Source organism: Mustela nivalis, assembly GCF_964662115.1.
Source record: "Mustela nivalis genome assembly, chromosome: 1".
NCBI classification, from domain to species: domain Eukaryota; kingdom Metazoa; phylum Chordata; class Mammalia; order Carnivora; family Mustelidae; genus Mustela; species Mustela nivalis.
In genome coordinates this window covers 25,492,378-25,514,578 of record NC_139020.1, presented here as the reverse complement: position 1 = coordinate 25,514,578, position 22,201 = coordinate 25,492,378, and the positions used below count along the sequence as shown (strand labels likewise).

The 22,201-nt window shown below is 37.2% G+C and overlaps 2 protein-coding genes and 1 long non-coding RNA gene across 11 annotated transcripts in view; 2 read left to right on the top strand and 1 right to left on the bottom strand.

The window, feature by feature from the left end:
- The window catches only part of CXADR (CXADR cell adhesion molecule), a 52,892-nt gene extending 51,225 nt beyond the window's left edge, over positions 1–1,667 (top strand). For all 4 annotated transcript variants that reach the window (XM_082742258.1, XM_082742255.1, XM_082742257.1 and 1 more), the window contains one exon: positions 1,269–1,667. In XM_082742258.1, coding sequence (XP_082598384.1) covers positions 1,269–1,310 — 42 coding nt within the window. In that variant the 3' untranslated portion in view covers positions 1,311–1,667. The remainder of the gene's footprint in view (positions 1–1,268) is intronic.
- A 103-nt stretch (positions 1,668–1,770) lies between these two features.
- BTG3 (BTG anti-proliferation factor 3) lies at positions 1,771–20,639 on the bottom strand. 3 transcript variants are annotated; one of them, XM_082742319.1, is made up of 5 exons: positions 20,363–20,639; positions 16,795–16,973; positions 12,862–12,999; positions 7,808–8,015; positions 1,771–2,448 (listed from the first exon to the last, which is right to left on the bottom strand). In XM_082742319.1, the coding sequence occupies exons 2-5, from the start codon at positions 16,965–16,967 to the stop codon at positions 2,209–2,211; spliced, it is 759 nt and encodes a 252-aa protein (XP_082598445.1). In that variant the 5' UTR covers positions 16,968–16,973; positions 20,363–20,639; the 3' UTR covers positions 1,771–2,208. The 3 variants fall into 3 exon arrangements, with proteins under 3 accessions (XP_082598445.1, XP_082598444.1, XP_082598443.1); XM_082742318.1 differs by having other exon boundaries at positions 20,166–20,638; XM_082742317.1 differs by having other exon boundaries at positions 20,360–20,636.
- LOC309870175 overlaps positions 16,980–22,201 on the top strand; it is a 102,231-nt gene continuing 97,009 nt past the window's right edge. For all 4 annotated transcript variants that reach the window (XR_014314528.1, XR_014314529.1, XR_014314530.1 and 1 more), the window contains exon 1: positions 16,980–19,721. This is a non-coding gene — a long non-coding RNA (uncharacterized lncRNA). The remainder of the gene's footprint in view (positions 19,722–22,201) is intronic.

The following is a 22,201-nucleotide window of genomic DNA, read 5'->3' as shown; positions in this document are numbered from 1 at the left end:
AAAAGTTTGGCAAAATTGTACCCCATGCTTACTAGACTTAATTTAGGACTGATACAAAGATGGCTTTTTTCATTAGGAATGGATTGGAAAAGCTGTATTGATGAGTTTTCTTTTGCTTTAAATAAATAACATTTCTAACTTCCCACCTCTAACAAGGTGGGAGGCTGGATATCAATCAAAGGGCAAAATCTACAGGTATTATGTCTAATACACAGTCAAATGCGAAATTAGTCTTTTTCCCAAGGCACTCAGCCATTTAGCTGTCAGCACTACTGAATAAGAGATTTAGGTTTTATAGTAATCAAATGTGGAAAGAAAAATCTGGTTACTAGATGTGTGCCAAAAATACTTCCCTTCTTGACAGTACGGCTATTATGCTTCTAATTTTTCCAACAAGCTTCTAACTACAACATGAGCAAACTAAAAGAACAAATGCTGACTTCATGATAAAAATACTTGAAACCTGCCACCTTTACAACTGCACACAATCTGTCATCACACAAAACTCTCAACATGTTAAAAACATTTTCAAACTTAAAACTAATCTTCCTGTGATGCCAGTTACCCATAGAAAAATATGGTTGTTTGAATAGGCATTCATTATCTACTTCAAGAAAAAGGATTATGATGGTTTGAAATATATCAAAAGATACATGTAGTTTATCAAAGATAATATTAAAACTAGAAAAAATTATTAAAACTAGAAAAAAGTCTATACGGTTTAAAAAGTTTCCTACTGAGGTTGCAGAATTTAAATTCCACATATTCTCAAACCTTTGGGCTATATGCATCCTTATGATTTGTGCACTTCTCTGGTACTCGATACTTAAATAGAAATTTATCAGAAAAAATGACAACAGGAATATTTGGAATAGCCAAGGCCTTCTAATGACTTACTAGAGAGTTATGATTTTTCTGTCAAGTCAAATAACTTTTGACTAGAATAAAGATACGGGTAACAGGAAAAAAAGTATTTATCTTCTTTTTTAAAAAATTTAATTTGGGGGACGCCTGGGTGGCTCAGTTGGTTGGGCAGCTGCCTTCGGCTCAGGTCATGGTCCCAGCGTCCTGGGATCGAGTCCCACATCGGGCTCCTTGCTCCGCAGGGAGCCTGCTTCTCCCTGTGACTCTGCCTTCCACTCTGTCTGCCTGTGCTCGCTCTCGCTCGCTCTCTCTCTGACAAAATAAATAAAATCTTTAAAAAAAAAAAAATTTAATTTGGTGGGAAAAAATTCCAAATTCTTATATATCTCTCTCTCTTTTTGTAGTTCAAGTATGCTTACAAGACTGATGGCATTACGGTGGTATAAATATGAAGGACTACTGAAGAATCTGAATGAAGTACTGTACTATTTGGCTTTATTTCAGACATCTATTAAAGACTGTCTCATATGTTGGAAAAAAAAGCACAAGAATAGAAATGTAAGAACATTTCTGCTTTATGCAGTGGCATTAGGAATGTAAGTCAGATGCTATATCAAAATTGATACAGGCTAAATTCTTAGGAAAATCCTATCTATAGCAACTTTGATGGCTGAAAGATGTTTTACTGTATTTACATTTTCAATTAGTACTACTAATAAACTATAGATTTTTATATGCACATTTTTGATACGGCTGACTTGGGGAAAGTTATGGTTAATAAAAAGTTGATTTTTTAAAATAAAGTTTTATTTTTTTTTCTTTGCTTAGTATTCAAACACATTAAAGTGAAGTAATTCCCTTTGCTATTTCTCCTTTTTATGCACAGAAAAGAAGCACACATTGTCATGCCTCAAACTACTTTTTATTTGCAACTACATGATTTCACGCAATTCTTCTAAACAATGACATAAAATAGATTTCCTGTGTATAAATAACTTACATACTCTCCATAAAGTAAATGCTCAAAGGTGCTAGAACAGATCGTCTGCTGCTACAGTGTTATCGTATCCAACAGAGTTGATGCACAATATATAAATACTCAAGTCCAATATTAAAAACTCAGGCACTTGACTAACTTTAATAAAGTTTCTCAAACTATATCAATATATCTAAAGTGCATATATATTTTTTAAGAAAGATTATTATCAATAACTTTTCTATAAAAATAAGTTTGACGGTTTGGCCCATCTAACTTTACTACTATGAGTATGAACTTTTAACTTTTAATGTGGTCAGCCTTATTCTACCTTCTCTCAACACTGACACCAACAGAATCAAAAGCAGCTAATGAGGTGCTAACATGTGAGGATTAATCCAGTGATTCCGGTCACAATGCATTCCAGGAGGAGGTACCCATGTTACTGGAATTGGGCGATAAGGTTTATTCTTTCTTCCCTGATTTGGATAACCAAATGGAATTGGAGGAGGATAGTGATTCTGATGACCATTCCCTCGGTACATTCCTGGCTTTTTTCTGGGCAAAGGGTGCCACAATGGAAGAGGTGGGAACATCAATTCTGAAATCTGCATGAAAGAGAAAACAAGTTATTAATTCAAAGGAAAAATCAGTCACATTATATGTAAAAACAAGGTGAATTTCCAGATTACCATTAAAGAAAAACAAAATCACTCAGCCATACCCTTAAGAGTAGATCTAAGTGACATTCCTATGGTTAGATCTAAGTATATTAAAAACTTCATATGTAGTAAGTGACCGATTAGTTTTCTGAATGAATGAAAATGAATAAACTCAAAACAAGCAGAAAAGATCAAAACAGAAATGAATGGAAGCTTGAAAGGACAATCATGCTTTATTTTTTTTATTATTATTATTTTCTTAGGACACACGTTTTAGACCAGTAGTTTCCACAGCTGGCTGGTTAATAAGGAGACACCTAAGAGGCTTTTAAAACACAGAATATTCATGCCCTAGCCCTGGTCTACTGAACAGTAAGAATAACAAAATTTTTTTAAAAAGAGGCCAAGTATTCTGACCACAAGTATTCATTAACTTCACAGTGTAGGTGGTGATTCTGATGTAGCCAATTTGTGTTTGGGAACAACAGTCTTAGATTATCCCCTAAGTCTTATGGAACATAAGTTCACATTATTCAAGTTATTAGCAGTTTTGGACCCTCTTGCTCAGAATGCTATACCATGTGACTATGAGTTTCTGAATTCTCTGGTTTCTAATCTGCTCTTTCTTAGTACAAGTATTTTAAAATTTGTATTTTATGTAAAACTGTATTCATATCATAGAAAATACAAAAGGTATATAAAAGTATATACAGTAAAAAGTCCCCTTTATCTGATTACCCTCTCAGAGGCAAATGACACTAATTATTATTTTTTTGTGTGTATACACTTAGAAATATTTCATGCATATACGTGGGTGTACATCAATGCACACATTTTAAAAAACATGCACATACAATTTTGTTTACTCCTTTTTGCCCTTGATAAATATATCTTGGAGATATTCCTATCAATACATAAGGCCCTTTTTCATTATTCTACAGCCAAATGTAATGCAAGGAATATGCCGTAACTAAATTAACTAGTGTCCTACTGATGGAACAGTTAGGCTGTTTTCAGTGTGTTACTACTAAAAAACAATGCACAACAAATAAAACAACACTTTAATGAATAACCTTAGTATAGTTAATCCTTTATTATATAAAATAATGAAAAAATAAGGAAAAATTTAGAGTTCCAACTAATAATTGACCTATACTACAAACAGGTAGCAAAGTGAAATGGTTTTCATTTCTTTTTATACTAGGATGCTGAAAAGGTTTTAAAACTGTCAGAAAGAAGGATGCCTGCCTGGCTCAGTGAGAGGAGTATGCGACTTTTAATCTTGGGGTTGTGAGTTCAAGCCCCACTTTGGGTGTACAGATTACTTAAAAATAAAATCTTTATTAAAACAACAACAACAACAACAACAAACCTATCAGAAGACAAAATTCTGGAGCCTAAAATACCCCTTCCAGTTAATCTTCATACCCCCAAATCAACCACTGTTCTGATTTCTATCACCAGACTGAGTTTTCCCTGTTCGTTAACTTCACATAAAAATAGAATCATTTAGCATGTGTTCATTTGTGTATGGCAAAATTCTTTGCCCAATCAAATGTTTTTGAGGTCTTTCCATCGTGTGTCTATTATTAGTTCATCCTGTCTTATTGCTAGTATTGTGTGTGAAAACCTCATAATTTTTCTCCCATTTACGGGTTAATGGACATTTTGGTTGTTTTCCATTTTATTATTATGAAAAAAGCTGCTATAAACATTCTAATACATGACTTCGGAAATACTTATTTTCATTTCTCTTGTTAAATACTTAAGGGTGTAATTGTTGAGTAACAGGGTAGGTGCATATGTAATAAGTGCCAGAGTTTTCCAAATTGGCTGTACCATTTTACATTCCCACCAACAGTGTATGAATCTAGCTACTTCATATCCTTGCCAACAGTCGGTGGTGTCAGACTTTAATTTTAGCCATTCTGGAAGAAGTAGTGTTTCACTATGGTTTTAATTTGCATTTCCCAGATGACAAAAAAGGCTAAGCACCTTTTCATGTGTTTACTGGACATTTATATAACTTATTTTGTACAGTGTTTATTCACATCTTCTGCCCAGTTATTTTTAATTGGGTTGTTTGTCTTTTATTATTGATTTATAGGAATGATTTATAAAGTATATTCTGGAAACAAGTTCTTTGATGTATGTATTGAGAATATTTTGTTCCAGTCTATGTTTTGCCCATTCATTTTCCTAATGGTTTGTTTTGATGAGCAAAGATTTTAAAATTTGATGAAGTCAAATTTATCAAGTTCTTTTCTTGTGTTTTTTGTATCCCCTGGAAGAAATCTTAGTTTATCTCAAATAATAAAGCTATCTCTCAATATTTTCTCAAAGTGTCGGAGTTAGCTTTTATGTTTAGGTCTATGACCCATCTCAAATTAAATTTTTTGTGTATGCTGTCAAGTAGCAGTTAAGGTTTGTTTCTTTTCCTGTATAGAGTATCCAATTGTTTGTACCAGCTCTTGAAGACTTTCCTTATTGAACTGCTTTGAGACTTTCCTTAAAAAAAAAAAAAAAAAAAAAAAAGACTACATATATAGGTTTGTTTCTGCGCTATTTTGTTCCATTAATATATTTGTGTCTTTAAATCTTTACTACACTGGGGGTGCCTGGGTGGCTCATTTGTTAAGACTCTGCTTTCCAGAGATCTAGGATTGAGCCCTGCATTGGGCTCCTTGCTCAGCAGGAAGCCTGCTTCTCCTGCTCCCACTCCCCCTGCTTGCCCTCTCTTGCTGTGTCTGTCAAATAGATAAATAAAATCTTAAATCTTTACCACACTGTCTTGATAGATATAATAGCTTTATATAAGTATAAGGTCTCTGAACTTGATTCTCCTTTTTATAAATTTTAGAATCAATTTGTCATTTTCTAGAAAAACCTTGTTGGGATTTTGATTGATATGTAGTTGAATCTATAGATCAATTTGGGGAAAAATGACAAACTTCACTTCTTAATTAGTAATCTCTGGGGGTACCTTTAAAAAAACACACTCCTAAGAGAACAAAGATCCCAAGCTAGGAATTTTGTATCCTTACTTTGATAAGCCCCTTTTTAAACCTTTTAGTAATGCTAGGTTCAAGATGAAAACATGGACAGGAAGAAAACATTAAAGTGGGCCACTTGCACTAGCCTTCTACATGATGGCTTCTAACAGCCATGCTTTTCTGTCATAAAATGTTTTGTTAGTGAAAATAATGTCAAGGAAAAATGTTTTATTTTAAAAGCACACAAAAGACATTTCAATTTCTATGCCTTTGTTATAATTTTGTCCCAACAGTTTCTCAACATGGGGGGAAATAAATACAATTTAAAAGGAAAATCTAAAAATTAAAGGTCAATTTACTTGTAAAATATCAGCAGCAATCAATTCAGTTTGAGACTTACTTTCTTGCTTTGTTGAGTAACAATAAAATTCCGAGATAAAATTGCAACATGTGAACGAATTATAGGCAATTTAACAGCAGTAATTTAGAGTTTGTAACACATTATGCAGAGAGAAAAAAAGCCCAAAATTTATGACAAAAATCTTAAAAATGATCCCTAAAATACAAATATAAAGTTTACTTATCTATATAGAGAATCTTTTAGGAAGAATACAAAAATAACTGGTAATGACTACGTCCATGGAAATGTACAGGACGGGATGGGTGGTTGGGGAGTGGTGAGGGAGGACTTGGTTATTATGCTCTTTTACACTGTTTAAAGTTGTTTACAACAAGTGCTTGGTATCTTACAATATGCATATATATACACATATATTCCTAAAAATGATAATCCTCAGACTAATCTTCCGCATAAGCCTAAAAAGATAATTCAACAAATGAAAAAAAGAGAGAAATGAAAAATTAAGTTGTATTGAAAGCATGTTCATTATATAAATGTATGGTGAATATAAAGATTTAGTTTCTCATACTCGAAACTCTCATTTCTTACTCATTAAGGTTTAAATTATTATTGTTGTTATTGTTTAAGTTTTTACTTATATTTTTGACAGAGAGAGACACAGCAAGAGAGGGAACAGAAGCAGGGGGAGTAGAAGAGGGAGAAGCAGGCTTCCCGCTGAGCAGGGAGCCCAGTGTGGGCTGATCCCAGGGTCTGGGATCATGACCTGAGTTGAATGAAGGCAGACGCTTAACTGAGCCACCCAGGCGCCCCAAGGTTTAAAATCTTATTAAAGCCCAAATCCAACCCTACCTTGAACCTGTTATGTTTCAGTATGTCTAAATAAGACCAAATTAATAAAAAGATATATTTTAAAATATACTCAAAATTAGAAAAAAGTACATGCACGGAATAAGGCTCAACTCAAAAGATTTCTTTCAGGGGCGCCTGGGTGGCTCAGTGGGTTAAAGCCTCTGCTTTCGGCTCAGGACATGATCCCAGAGTCCGGGGATTAAATCCTAAGCCTGCTGCCCCCTCTATCTATGCCTGCCTCTCTGCCTACTTGTGATCTCTGTCAAATAAATAAATAAAATCTTTAAAAAAAAAAAAGCTTTCTTTCATTTTTTTGACTTATCTTCTCTGCCAAAGAGGAATACTATATTAAGAATTTTTAAAAGTATATTAAATATTCTTTGGTATGTGGGGTGTAGATAATAAATAAGTGGACAAATTTGTAAGCCTGGTTGCTATCTAACTCCTCAACTGTTGAAGTAAAGGAGATAATGTTTTAACTTGAGTGAAAAATTAACTCATATATAATTCAGTGAAGTTTCTTTTTAATCGTGGAGAAAAGAAAGTTAACCCCAATGGTATGAATTACAAGTGTCGAAGACTACAAAAACTGAATAGTTACTTTTTTTTTAATGTGAATCTTTTTTTTTTTTTTTTTTTAAAGATTTTATTAATTTGACAGAGACCACAAGTAGCAGAGAGCCCAAAGTGGGACTTGATCCCAGGACCCTGAAATCAAGACCTGAGCCAAAGGCAGAGGCTTAAACCCACTGAGCCACCCAGGTGCCCCTCAATACCTACTTTTTAATACAATAAAGATTTAAAAATATCAGGAATGTTTCATCACCATGACTTTTTCTAGTCTTTCCCACACTTTTTAAAATATATTTATTATAAATAAATAAAATGTATTCATTCTACTTAACTGAGTAGTAAAAGCAGACCCTTGATAAAGTGACTCAGATGCCCAATTACATCTCTAAAGAATAGCTTCCTTTTATATGGAAAAGAATTGGCATTCAAAATCTCAAATCAGAAATCCTGGGCAACATGAGCAGGACTACCTAGAATGACCTGGCAAGTCCTGCTCACAACATTTAATAGAAAGCCATTCCATGGTTACCTGGTACACAGGGCTTGGGGTCGCAGTCATGGAACTGGATTTCACTTCTACTTCCTTACTTGTTTCTTCATCTGAAGAAGAGGATCCTGAATGATAATCAGAGGTAACCTTATCAAGGGCCCTGGTAACTTTCTTGGAGATTTCATCCTTATTCTCATCCTCATTTTCAAAGCTCGCAACAATGAATGCATTGTTTTTCTCTCCATACCTAAGGATTAAACAAACAAACAAACTCATAAACCTTTAAGTACCATCAACAAAAGCAAGATATTGTCCATAAAAACAAACAGGCTTGGACATGCCATTGGTCCAAAGCAAAGAAGGAACCCTCCCAGAACATAACCCGACATATATAGTATCTTAACTCAATTCTATGCCAATAGGCAGCCCACGACTTTCTACCCCTGCCTTATTTAAGTACAAATAAAAATGATTCCATTCTCTTTCCCAATTTTCTTTCCTACTTTCCTATTTTAACAAAAATAGTTACTTAAAACACCAAAGAGAAATTCAGTTTACATTTTTTATGTATCATTAAACTGGTTGTACGGTAAAAGTTTCTCCTGTGTTTTTAACTAACCACTGTAATGTAGATGTTAGTAATTCAAGTCATAAATCAACGAGTCATTTCCTTTGACCTCCATGATTAAATAAAAAAGGGACCTGGTTTGCCTGTATCCACACTGACAAAAATGAGAACTGTGGCAACTGAAAAACAAGTGTTGAAAACAAAGGGGTTTTACTTGAATTATATTGCTTATCTCATGCTAGGAAAACTGCTTACTTCTCATCTTGATTTTTGTTTTTAGAAAGTAAAATGAGCTTTTTAATTCTGCCAAAATACTTTTAGAGACTTGAGCTAGAAAAATAATTATTAGAATATGTAACTTTGGCTGTTGGCTACTAAAAGAAAAAGGAAAATAAATTATTCAATGAGGGAAGATAGCATAATGAATAGTAAAACCAGTAGAAAGAGAGAGCCTGCGAGCACTTGTGCAAAAGAGCACATGGGCAAAAGGGGAAGCAGGATGGAGGGGGCAGGGGAGAAGGAGAGAGAGAATCATAAATAGGTTCCATGCTCAGCGAATAGTCCAGTGCAGGCTTGACCTCATGCCGCATAGATGACGACCTGAGCTGAAATCAAGAGCTGGACACTTAACCAACTGAGCCACTCGGTGCCTCATAAAACTAGTTTTCATTTGGAGTATAGGAGAAACCCACAAATCTATTTGGATAGACTGCACAACATAAACACTATGAAACAATTTCTAGTTAGGTCAAAAGAAATGAATTGTTAACTAGTTCTTACACAATATGTAATTAAAGTTAGACAACATGATTTTAAGCTTAAAAAAAAAAAACCCAAAACAACCTTAATAGAAAAGCGGAGTTAATAATAACTATATCAATTAATTTCATTTTAAGTAAATCTTGTCTCAAATTATTTCTGAATCAGTATGTATAATAAAGTAAAAGGCCAAACTATAATAAAGCCTTTGAAAGTTTTATGGAAATCATGTAGCCTCAAAGGTGAGTTCTACTTCTTTATATAGTTGTGCTGTCTTCCACTCTCACGCAGGCTGAATGGGGCCATAAATGCTACCTAAATATGGGACATAACTCCCTCTTCTATTCTTTTTCAGTTTATCTCATAAAAGGAATTGCTACAGACGGTAGAAAGAACACTGGACATCTTTCTGGTTCTGGCTCTCCCACTAACTAGCTCTGTGAAAAGGGGCAAGTCATTTAATGTCTCTAGGCCACAGTTTCCTATCTGCTAGGCAAGAAAGCTGGAACTGGCTGGATATTGGTGTGTCTTCAACTAGTGATTCTTCATGCTAGTATAAGATGACTGAGCAGGTTAGGCAAGTTCTTCACAACACAGAACTCCTGTACTATAATTTCAAATTTACTTAGCACAGAGTTTTAGCAATGAAACATACCACTTCATCCTGCCCTCGGTTTAAAGACTCAACAAATTTCAATACAAATGTTAATTAATTCACATGTTAATAAAGTCAGCAATATTAACAATGGGTTTAGGCCTACCTTCAGTTTTGCCCATTAATAGAGTCAAAATTCAAGTAAAACAGAAAGGTAGGCAATTTGAGAAAAATCCCTACCTTTGTAGAACAGAAACCTACATCAAGGACAGACATCAAATGATTGAAGGTCAAACTTTATTAACTCAGATTTCTTTGACATGCAAGTTCAATTAGGTTCTCCATCTTTCCCTTTCTAGTATTTTGGTATGAATATTCTTTTCATGGTAAATGAAGTGGTTTACTGTATTACTGTAACGTTAGCATGTGCAGTTAATGTCTTAGAATTAGTATGGACAACTTTTAAACTGCATTTTTCAACTACACACTGCTAAAACATTAAGTCCAATTTAGTTAATTTGAAACAAATCAATAGTATCTAATGCTCTATATCAGGAAAAGAATTCTAGAAGTTCCAAAAAAAAGGTATACAATATGTTGGACAAATAAGAAAGCTAAGAACCTATCTCAGGCATTCTCTTTATGGGAAGAATGTATTATCTATTCCATATCTCCTCACATAGTACACTAAGTGATAACCTTTCTAACTACATAACACTCTCTGTACACTTCAAATATTTTATCCTGATGGAATAACTCAATCATACTATGAAGAATGTTCCCTTGAGTGCATTTCAATTTTTTTATAAGCTTAGTCTCTAGTGTACCAGTAAGTTATTATTAATGACTCTCAGATATTTGTTCAATTATGTAACTGCTATATCAGCTTTTTTTAAATTTTCAGAATATTTATCTTTACAGTTTTGATCCCAAAGCACTAATCAATACTGCAATCTCCTCTGTTAACTTACAACAATGACCTCTACTCAATTGCTAGGATGCCTTTTTTTCTTTGGAGTTCTATTATCTCAGAATGAGTACCCCACATTCTGAAGGTGATTTCTCTGAGCTGTAAAAATTATCACATCACAGCCAATTTTCGCCAAAATTTTAATTTTATGTAAAATTATTAAGAGGTACTGAATGCAAAGATTTTCATATATCAATATGATGAAAGCACAATAATTATTCATTATCTGGAATCATTAAAGTCATGAAGCATCCACCTAAGTAGAATGTGTATTTAACTAAAGTTTCTATCTTCAAGTGCCAGGATTTAGTTTAAGCCATTTCAAATAAATTTGTCCAAAATGTTTATACAATTACCCAACTTCTTAAGCATCTTTGAACATAGAAACAACTCATAATGATTTAAGATCATCATATTAAATAATCATTATTTGACTGGATGATAACACAGTTTGCCACCTCTTTAGCTTTTTTGCTCCTGCCTCCACATAAGACTACATGATATTTTTTTTTTTTAAGATTTTATTTATTTATTTGACAGAGACATAGAGAACACAAGTAGGCAGAGAGGCGGGCAGAAGGAGAGAAAGAAGCGGGCTCTCCACTGAGGAGAAAGCCCGACTGGGGGCTCGATCCCAGGATTCTGGGATCATGACCCGAGCTGAAGGCAGGCACTTAACTGACTAAGCCACCCAACCGCCCCACTACATGATATTCTTTCAGTAGCTTTATAACTACATGAAAAACACTACTTGTAATTTTTTATGGCTGAAAAACTACATAACTAAAGAACTGTGTGTTAAATAATAGTGAGTCAGGATCTAAGTGCAGGCCTAATGAAAAAGTAAGCAATTCAATATAGTAACTTTGTGATAGCTATTGCTTATATACTGAGGTCTTCAGTAGGTGTTCAGTGGCCAAAGTCTGTGAAGTATGACCTTAGTCCTAAATTAGTCCCAAAATCTAAAAATGTTTGACGTTCTCGGACCAAAATTGAGATGTCTTGCTCTACTTTTTTCTAACTGAGAAAGAAGTGCTGACTAATCTAGCACCTCAGTTTCCCAAAGCAAGAATCTTACACAAACAGCTTATACCAAGAAGCTCCAAGGTGATCCAGAATGATTCAGTGGAAGAATTACTATGGATTTTTGTCATGACATATCATCACCTCTACTTTTATTGTTGGAGATCAGGTCAAAGGCTATGACCACCTTTGAAATATACTAGGATTGCATCAAAAAGCATCTCTACTGTATTCAACAGGTGAAATGTACTTAAAAACCAAAGAGAAACACCGTAAAGGAACAGCTGTAGGAAATCACTTGCAGGGGATTCCATTCATCTGTTATTCATCATATTCTTCCCGCTTGAAAATGTCTTTCCCACCTTGTCATCTAATCAACTGCATCCTTCCCCATCCAGCTCTAGCATCACTCCACTAGGTAGTCTTTTCTAATTCCCAGCAGAAGCAGTAACTTTCTCCTTTGTGCCACCAACCACTGCATTTTGTACACATTTCTATCACAGCATAAATCACCCTGCTGTAATCTGCTTATCCTTTCTTCTCCTTTATTATACTTTGGACACCTGACAGCAAAATGTCCTTTCATTTTTTAAAACCCCACAACTAAGAATGCCTATACCACAATGAATGTTTTTAGAATGAATGGAATTCAATTAGATATCATACCTAACACTCCCCTTTTACAATTCTGCTCATTAGGAGATGAGAAAAATCTCCATTATAAAAACAAGACCATGAAAATACTTGGTCACTTAAAAGTCAAAAGGGGGGAGGGAAGCAAGAATAGACACAAACAGAAACCAAGCAAAAGTTGTTATTATCCATTACTATTTAGGCTTAACTTCTTTCCCAACTTGAAGAGGAGAAAGACAAGTGCACCACCGAGAGACAATAATTGACCTATAGAAGTCTAGGTACCTGAATTCTACTTCTTGGTCTATAAAAAGCTTCTTGGCAGAGCCCTAGAAAAAGCCTACCCAATTAAGTTTTTAAGTTTCTTTAGCTGTAAAAAAGGAATGTAACCAGTCTTTCACCTTCAGATTACAAAATTCACAATTACGAAAGCCCAAACAACAGCTTCTGGCCACAAAGACACACAAACAGGCAGTAACTGAGAGATTTTCATAAAATCAGTTCCAGCATGGTAATCCGTTCAGCTGGCACACTCAAGAACTCACCGACAGCACACCTCACATGGATCCACCCACAGAGTGAGTTCCTTTGGTAAGCCTAGATCACTGTACAATATGCAGCTGTTCTCACAGGCTTTCAGGACATCAGGATCAACTCTCTGAAACTTATTGACACGAATGCATCTGCAACGAAATAGAGTAATTTTAACAGCTTTAATTGAATCTTAATCATAAACCATGTCATATTATTAGTATTGCCAATGTGAATTTAAAACAAATAAACCCTGATGGAGACCCAGGGGCATATCTATCCTGAATAGATAATAAATGTGAACTGAAGGCAAAGAGGCAGCATCATCAGTAAGACTACTCAGCCTGGTGAAAGAGAGGACATTCATTCGAGCCCGGGGAAATCATAAGAACTGGCTTTGCATCATTTTAGCCAAAAACTACTCAAGCTCACATGTATATTAACAGACCAATGAGCATTAAAGCTGCATGAAATTACCCAGAGCTCTAAAGGTAGAAGTATTAATAGGCCAAGCTACTGTAACAAAATCTAACTAACAAAAGACCTTAAACAATGTTTGAAATATTTTGAAATTCTTGTGATGTTTTGGTCATTTCCTTACTTATAATCCCAGATAGTGTTAAGAACGGTGTCCCTATCCTCACTTTTAATTGTTCTATAAATACAGAATCAGTCCAAGATACAGAACCGTTCATATCACATAGTTATGATTAAAATCTAATCCAAAGTGTTACTGGCTTATTTGTTACCAAAGGGTTTTTTTAATTAAAAAAAGTCATTAAAATAATTGGGAAAAAATAAAATACCTAAACCAACAGAGCCTCTGTTCCATTTTTTAAACCTAAGAAATACCACATCTACCTAATGGAATCTACCTAATCCCAGAATGAATGCAAAAGTATATGTTAAAGTAAGCATTTTGCCTACGTACAAAAATGGTGGCTACAATAGAAGTATTTACTGCTTCTACAATTACTAAATCAATCAAAAGTACCCAGGTTTTAGTACTAATCCTACTACTTATTTATTGGGTGAATTTAGATTAAGTAGTTTCACCCTCTCCTCAGATGCAAAGCTCTCCAATATGGACAACACAAGTTTATTGACAAATAGTAATTATAACATTAAATACAATGACATCAATAGAACATGCTGTTTAAAATTTTTTTTAATTTTATTATTGATTTCAATTTTCATTTAGAACAGTGAAAAAGTTCTCAGTAAGTAACAGCTAATACATATTTCTAAATAATAACTCTTTCTGAAGTTTTACTATACAATGGACAGTTTCTTAAGTGCTTTACATGTATTAACTTTTTATTTTAACAATTATCCGAATTTACATATCACTTCCCCATTGTAAGAAAGTAAGGAAGCAGAGTTGCCTAACTTCACTAATATAAAGTGGTGAGTATCTGGACCACCGGACTCCAAAGTCTATTTCATTAAATATCCTATTTTGTCTGTGCTAATCTTATCATGACCACTAACAAGTAAGCAATTCAGAGTAAAAAAATTATTTTACAGCATGTAAGATGCCATTTGTCCCATTCTTTGAGATGGTCTATGTTTACAAATTCTAGTGTTGTGTAAGTTGATTCAAAAGTCCCATATGCCCCAGGATCAAAAGCAGTTATAGGTAAGGAGATAGATTTTTTAAAGTACATGTTTTTGTTATCTAAAATAAGGGTGATGTAGTCTCAAAGCTTAAAAAATATGTATGTAAATAAAGATGCTTAGAGACTCTGCTTCATTTGCATATCTTATATGTTTTTGTGCTGTTTTTTTAACTTATATACTGTGACTACTTATCCATTAAGCAGTCTTCAAAAACAGGATTTTAAAAGCTGCATAAAAATAGTCTATCATTTACTTAATGTTGACAGTTCTTTCCAATTTTTTGCAATTATAAAGTGTAAGAAACATCCATATTCATACATATTTATCTGCATTTCTAATTATACTTCTAGAATAGATTTTTAGAAACTTAGTGTTCAAAGAGTAGGAATATTTTTACAGATCTTGATAATATTGCCAAATTGCCCTTATTTGTAGATATTGTGAAGAAACAATTTTTAGAAGAAAACGAACACTTCCAACTTACTACATGGATTCAAGAGTCTCACTCTGGCTAATCCTATATATTCTATTCACTTTTATAACAGTAGCAACCCATCATTAAGTCTAATAGTTTTCTACTTCAAAGACAGCTTCAAAATGACTCAATAATGATATTTCTGATCATATGCCAATTTAATCCTGTTTAGCTAATTTTTTTCCTCAAGTTTTTAGAATTAATGGAAATGAAACTGTACACTCTCTGACCTTTAAGCATTTACTTGACAGTGTCTTCTTTTCTCAGTAATAGTAAAAAGTTGGTTTGGCACTTCCAGAAGCCTTTGTCCAATGTCAATCACATCAGTGTAAAAAGCCTCAATAGCTCTAACTTACTAAAGCTGTTCACTCACTCTATCAAAAATAAAAGTGTGCAGGAAAAAAATTAAGAGAATCAACTGAAAAGATAAAAAAATAACTTGAGTCTGCTTTATATGGAACATCCACATTTCTACTTTAATTCATCACATTTTCCAATCTACTATGAAACATCCTTGGATAAAAATGAAGAGAAAAATACATCAATAACTTTAACTTTTGTTTTCAATACACATATTTTCACTTCCTTTGTAGACTCCCTGAATAATCTTGCACTTGGAAGAGCTAAGTGACTGAAAGGAAGTCCTTTTTACATCAAAGCACAGAAATGCTGATTGAGAAGGAAACTTTGGGGGCAACAATATGCATAAATAAAAGAATTTCTTTAGTCACAACTGTCTTACTTTCATTTTTTTTGGTGGCCACCTCCACAAATGGGGCAAGGTTTGACAGCTGAGGTATTTAGCAGAACCCAGGCTCTCAACAAAGTGATCACATAAATACTAGGGAATGAGCATGCCAGAACATGTTTTGCAGGAGCCTGTTCTTCTTTACTCTAAGCTATAAATGTAACTTATAAACCAGAGTACAAAAAGACAGCTGCTAGTGAGAGTTACTTACCCTCTCAGAGACAGGGCAGTGGTCAAACTGTGGTGTGCAGAAGCCCATAAGAATTTAGGGTCAGTTAGTTAGACTTGAGCTCAAACTGCAGAGCTAATATTTACCACTTGTAGGTTGTAATAAATTACCTTCATCAAGAAAACAGTTACGGTGGCTTCTACCATAAAGAATTATGTATAGGGGCACCTGGGTGGCTCAGTGGGTTAAAGCCTCTGCCTTCAGCTCAGGTCATGATCCCGGGATCCTGGGATCGAGCCCCGCATCGCATGGGGCTCTCTGCTCAGCAGGAAGCCTGCTTCCTCCCCTCTCTCTGTCTGCCTCTCTGCCTACTTGTGATCTCTGTCTGTCAAATAAATAAATAAAATCTTAAAAAAAATAAAAAAGAATTATGTATCGTATAAATGAAATTATTTCTGTGTCAACAATGCATTAGGTTTCTAATATTCTTAGTTCTTGTTTGCCATAAAATTTACTTTTTCCAAAAACATATAACATGTAATCTATTTATACAAACAGAGACTCATTTCTTTCAACTCTTGCCATACCCATTCATGGGTAAGTTTTAGGGGTCCTCGAGAATTGTGAAAACCTTCAAGTACTTGTGATACATATAGAAATGCATTCAGTCAGAAGCCAAACTACAACCACAAGACTAACTCCCACGGGCTGACAATATTGTGATCCCAAGTCTAAGTAGTAGGGTTCCATCAACAAATGTTTCTATCTTAAAATGCATAAGGAAAGAAAATACCAAAGACACCCCAGAATTCTGTATGTTGTAGTTAAACTGTGAAAGAAATGGACTGGACACCCTTTAGTCCTCTGGCCATGCACTCATTTTCAGGACCTATCAGCCTCTTAGTCCAATCCAACTGTCCAATCTAATCCTTTACCTGTAGGCCTGTCCTTTTGATGGTTTTTCTGGATACCAGTGATTTTTATATTTTTCTTGAAGTATAAGAGTCAATTTCTCAGCAAACCTCTCAACTGCCTCTTTTTTCAACTTGTCATGTTTTCGAACTAGCCTTGTGAAAAAGAAGACAACAGCAGCAATTTCGTTCTTCATCTTTCCCTGCAAAGAAAAACGGTTTTTCTTAAAAAACCAAAAGACAAAAACTGGAAGAAAAAGCTCTGCAAAATATCCCTCCTTCATAGCTCCCTTCTTTCAATTTTATCTTGTGTTTCATTGGCTCATATCTGGAAAAAGGAACAAATAATCACTAATTTAGGCCATAAAGACCTTACTATAATACTAAGAACCTTATCACTTAGCTTTGTGAAGAAGTTCAGTAAAGAGGGCACACCAAAATGCTCCTGGTTGGCCAAAATAAAATCAGGGTTATCACTCAAAGAGAAGCACTACAATGATACCATTATATACTTTTTAAAAAATGTCAATGTTTAGCTACAATAATTTAAGTTTAAAATTTTGTGAAATAATTTGAATTTTAAAACACAATATTGTATAGCTACTATAGAAAACAGTGGTAATTCCTAAAAAAAGTTTGAGTTACTAAAAGACCAATCAATTCTACACTCATAGCCACATACCCAAAAGAAATGAAAACATATTTCTACACAAAAACAAGTACACAAGTGTCCACAGCATTATTCATAACAGCCAAAAAGTAGAAGAAATTCAATATACAACTGATGGACACTGACATTTGTCAAATGATGAACAGATAAATGTGGTATATACATGCAATGGAATATGGAATATTCTTCAGCAACAAAGAGGAATGATGTACTGATACATGCGACAACAGAGGTGAACCTTGAATGCACCATGTTAAGGGAAAGAAACCAGTTACAAAGACCAAATATTGTATGATTCCATTTATATGAGTTTTCCAGAACAGGCAAAAACAGGAAGCAGGTTAGTGACCTAGGGGCAGGAATTATGGGGGGAAAGGAGAGACATCAATGAACACAGGGTTTCTTTTTAGAGTGAGGAAAATACCCTAAAATTAACTGTGGTGATGGCTACGTAACTTTGTGAATATACTAAAACTAATGAACTGTAGATTTTAAATGTGTAAATTGTATGCTATGTGAATCCTATTTGAATAATAAAGCTGTTACACATAAAGAAAAAAAATGCAGCACTGAGTTTCTTCTATAAACATTCTTTCAAGAACAGAGATATGTTTACCTAGAAGATATGTCCCAAGACAGTGCCTCTATCAAAACATTTAAGAGTAGAAATTCAGGGTCATCCACAGAAAAATCAAACCAAAAGAAATAATCAGAGATACAGCTGCATTGTGGAACTGCCTCAAGACTGTTTAAATGGCAGATCTGACTTACCATTGATTAATCCATAAAGGCAAAAACCTTATCCTGGGACTGTTTCGATGTATATTCTGTCTTTATGTGATGAGCTCATTCATTTGGCTGCTTTAAGTAACTTGGGAGTTATTCAGATGCTACATTTACTAAGCAATATCATCCTTTCCAGAGCCAATTATCAAAGACATACAGCTTCTATGTTTAGTATAAAAACCAACTAATCTAGCTGATAGTTGTTTTCTCACACATTTGTTTTCTCAAACCTCTTAAAGTCTCTTCTAATGATTCCTTAACTCCTTGTGCAAATTCAAACAAGGGATCTCACTGTGAAATAAATTCTACAGTCATCTGAGAGGTGTGCTGGCAGCCATACCCACTCTGATCTCCAATGGGAAGACACCCAAACCTTCCTCCTGGAACCCTAGAATGCCAAATCCACCTTCTCTGGCCAGCTACCAGACAAGAGGAACTGGGTTGCATATAAGAGTTGCAGAGGTACATACAACCCCAGTCTTCCACAACTGCTATGAGGCATCCTCCTAAGAAAAATGTTGGGCCTTTTCCACTTTATAAAGCCATATTTATATCCCACCCCGTTTATAATGGAAAAGAAAGCCCACTGCAATTTCATAAACAGTATGGGATGAAAATTGCTTGCTGATGGAACTACATTAGCTTCCATCTCACCAAAGAAAACAAGGAACCACACTAAAGAAGAGTACTGAATCCTTAACTCTTCTCATTCTCCTCATTCATTTAATTTGTCTACGGTGTAGGGTTTTGTTTTCCTTTTTGTTTTGTTCTGTTTCATATCAAAAAAATAAAAGAAAGGAAGGAAAGAAGCACTTAGTGGTTTCTATTGCTTGTAACACAAGATGAGTCATATGGAATTACTTTTTTTTTTTTTTTTTTCGGTTTGAAGGAATGATGCCTGGAATAGCAGAAAAATTAACCCACTCCCACCAGTTAGAATTCTGAGAGTGTGGAAAGGTAAAAGAGGGAGTTATAAAGTCTGAGAGGGAGAAACTAGCAGCGAGCTGGGCCAAGAAGACCTCAGGCGTCTTGAGTAAGTGGCCACAATTCCTCCACCCACACTCGGAGCGAAAAGCTCCCATTTTAAATATCGCACGGTGACGTCATCCCGGGACGTAGTCACCGCGGCGGCGGCTCCTCAAGTTCTACTTTGTTCCACAGGCTCCCCTGCTCACAGCGGCGTGCGTAAAACCCAAAGGATAAAGCAAGCCCAACCTTCCAGGAGTTTATAACTTTGTACTTTTCCCTGTGCTGTAACGAAGGGCTAATCGCAACCGTTTCTAGACACAAGTATTTCTGACAGACGTTCCCAAGGCTGAGGAAGCGGGGATCCCGGCCGTGAGGCTGAGGAGCCCCTGACCAGCCTCACTGGCGTTACAAAGCGGGCTCTCGGGACGCTGAGGAGACGCGATTTCCCACGGGGCCGAGACTTGGGGCTTTGTAAGCCATCAAAACCTGCTGCTAAGCACTCTGGCCGGGGTTCTAGGAGTGCTAGGTGAGTAGGCATCAAACATCTCCACCCACTCTGGAAAGAACGGCCTGCAAGCGCGTCCAACTTCTGCAATCGCGGTTTTCCCCGACTTAAGGGGGAAGGGCCGTGGAGCCCCATTTCCCTCCTCCCCCCAAACAGCCTCCCTCGCAGGGTGCGCCTTCCCGTTCGCCCGCCGGTCCGCTGCCACCGGGCCGATTCCAGTCTCCGAGTGGTCCCGGGTTCCAAGACGGGGGGTCCCCTCGGGCGTGACACCCCCACCCCCCCGGCCAGCAAGCCGGGTCCCCGGCTCCAGAACACACACCGACGCGGAAGGCGGGTGGGTAGGCGCAAGGCTGTCGCCCACCGCGAGCGGAGGGTAACGCGCGGTGTAAACGTGGCAGGCGCCTTGAGGCGGCGTCTCCTCCGTCCCCAACCCACAGAAGTCCCGCGGAAACCCTCTCAGGTCACCTCTCTCGGTCCATAATCCTTCCTTCTCGCCGGGCCGGGGCCGATGCAACCCGGTTGGATCCCACACTCCTCCCCCTTCCCCGGCGCGCCGCCTGCCGCGAGCTTTCGACGTGGCCTCAGGGGCGCCGGGACCACCCTCCTCCCGGTGCCCTCAGTTCCACCATGTCCGCCTCCCCCCGGCCCGGTCTCCTCACCACCGCCGCCGCCGCCCTGGGGCCGCAGATGTGGCGGTCCCGACCGTCTCCGGGCCGGGAACCGAGGGCGCCGCCTCAGCGGGCCGGCGCTCGGCGACAGCGAGCGCAGCGAGCCTAGTTCTGAGCGTGTGGCTCCCGCGTCGTCGGGCGACGGAGCGCGCGCTGAGAGGGCGGGCAGGCAGGCAGGGGAACGCGCGCGCGCTCGCGCGCTCGCGCGCACAGCCCAGAGGAGACGCGCGGGGGGCTCGCGGCCCGGAAGAGAGGAGGGGCGATGACCCGGGAAAGGGTTGGCGCCGCGCGGGACGGGCTAGCGCGCCTTGGGGGGTGGGAGGGGAGGAGCCGGAGGGGCGGGGCCTCGCCGAGAGCCGGCCCCTGAGACCGGGGCTGAAAGGCGCGTAGACCCTTCCAGTCCGACGGCTAGGCCCACAGAACGTCGGCCTACCTTCCTCCGTCGAGATCCACGTGGGAGGCCTAGCTGACCCCCGCCAGCCTCCCGCCCTACCTGCTGCATCGCCATCGGGGGCCGTGCTTGGGCCTCCTCTTACCCTCTGGTCTCTCCTTGCCAACCTGTCCTCTGACAACCTCTGGCCACGAGTTCTAGACCTAGCTCTGCCCCGGCTCTTGAGAGATGGGGTGGCGACCCGTGTCAGATGGAAGGGAGACTTTGCATTTGTGGACTGATCCTCGTGTGGTAATTAGAGGCACGTCCACTGTGTAGCTGGTTTGTGATATTTCAGGTTGTTTTTTAGAACTCCTAGTTGGGCTGTACCCTGGCCAGGCCGGAAGCTCCCTCAGAGCAGGGGCTGCTTCCTGTTAACCGGTGTTCCAGCCTGGCACTGAGTACAGTGTCTTGCACAAAGGAGGGGCTCCAGGGATGTTGGCCGAATGAATGAAACTTTGAGAGTCCAAGCTTTGCGTGACTGAGATGTTTCTACTCCAGAGCTTCCGCCATACAAAGCTTAATCTTTGAGCAAATACAGATGTGGAAAGGTACGTTTCTAACATTCTGAAAAAAAGGAGCATCTTTCCCACGTTTTTAATTGGCACCATGTTAAGGTTTTACGAAAGCACTTTAATACCTCAGACCAGGAAAATACAAGACATTTCTTTTAAAAATGATTTGTGAAAAGATAGCCAGTTTTCACTCTTTCCAGCTAAAACATGTAAATTTCTCAAGCACTGATCGTTCCAGCTGTAGATTGACCAGATTCTTCACTGCCTTCTAGGCCTAGGAGCATCGTTTTCAATCCTCTTCTCTGCATATTTTAATTTTTTAAAATTAACGGTATTATTTTTATTACTGATATTGGTCATTATAGCTTATTTACAATTAAAAGCGATTTTTTAAAGCATTTATAAACAGGCAACTCCAAAAGCAATACAATAAGTTTTATTTGTTAAAAAAAATTATATAGTCACCTATGGCTACTCATTGGTTGATTTAAAGAGAATATTGTTATTTACACCCTGGACTGTTCTAGGAGATATGAGGGTATTTTCATCGTTCTAAACTTCTAACAATCTTATTGATATTATTTTACTGATAAAGGCTTTTATCTCCACAATTTCATAAAATAGCTAGGTAGCCACAAACATTACTAAGAATTTGTCCAGAAATTTCTATAGTTTGAGATTAATATTTTGTGTTATATTTATAAATCTGTGATCCACTTGGTCCAGTCTTAGAGCAGGGCCATATTCAAATACACAGGTAAATACCTGAAACCTAATTTTGAAATAACTCTTAAAAAATTCTCATAGCCCACACACCGTGAAGTAGATAAATAACAACATATCTTAAATATCTCTTTTTGCTCTCATCCACTGTTCTCATATAAGATA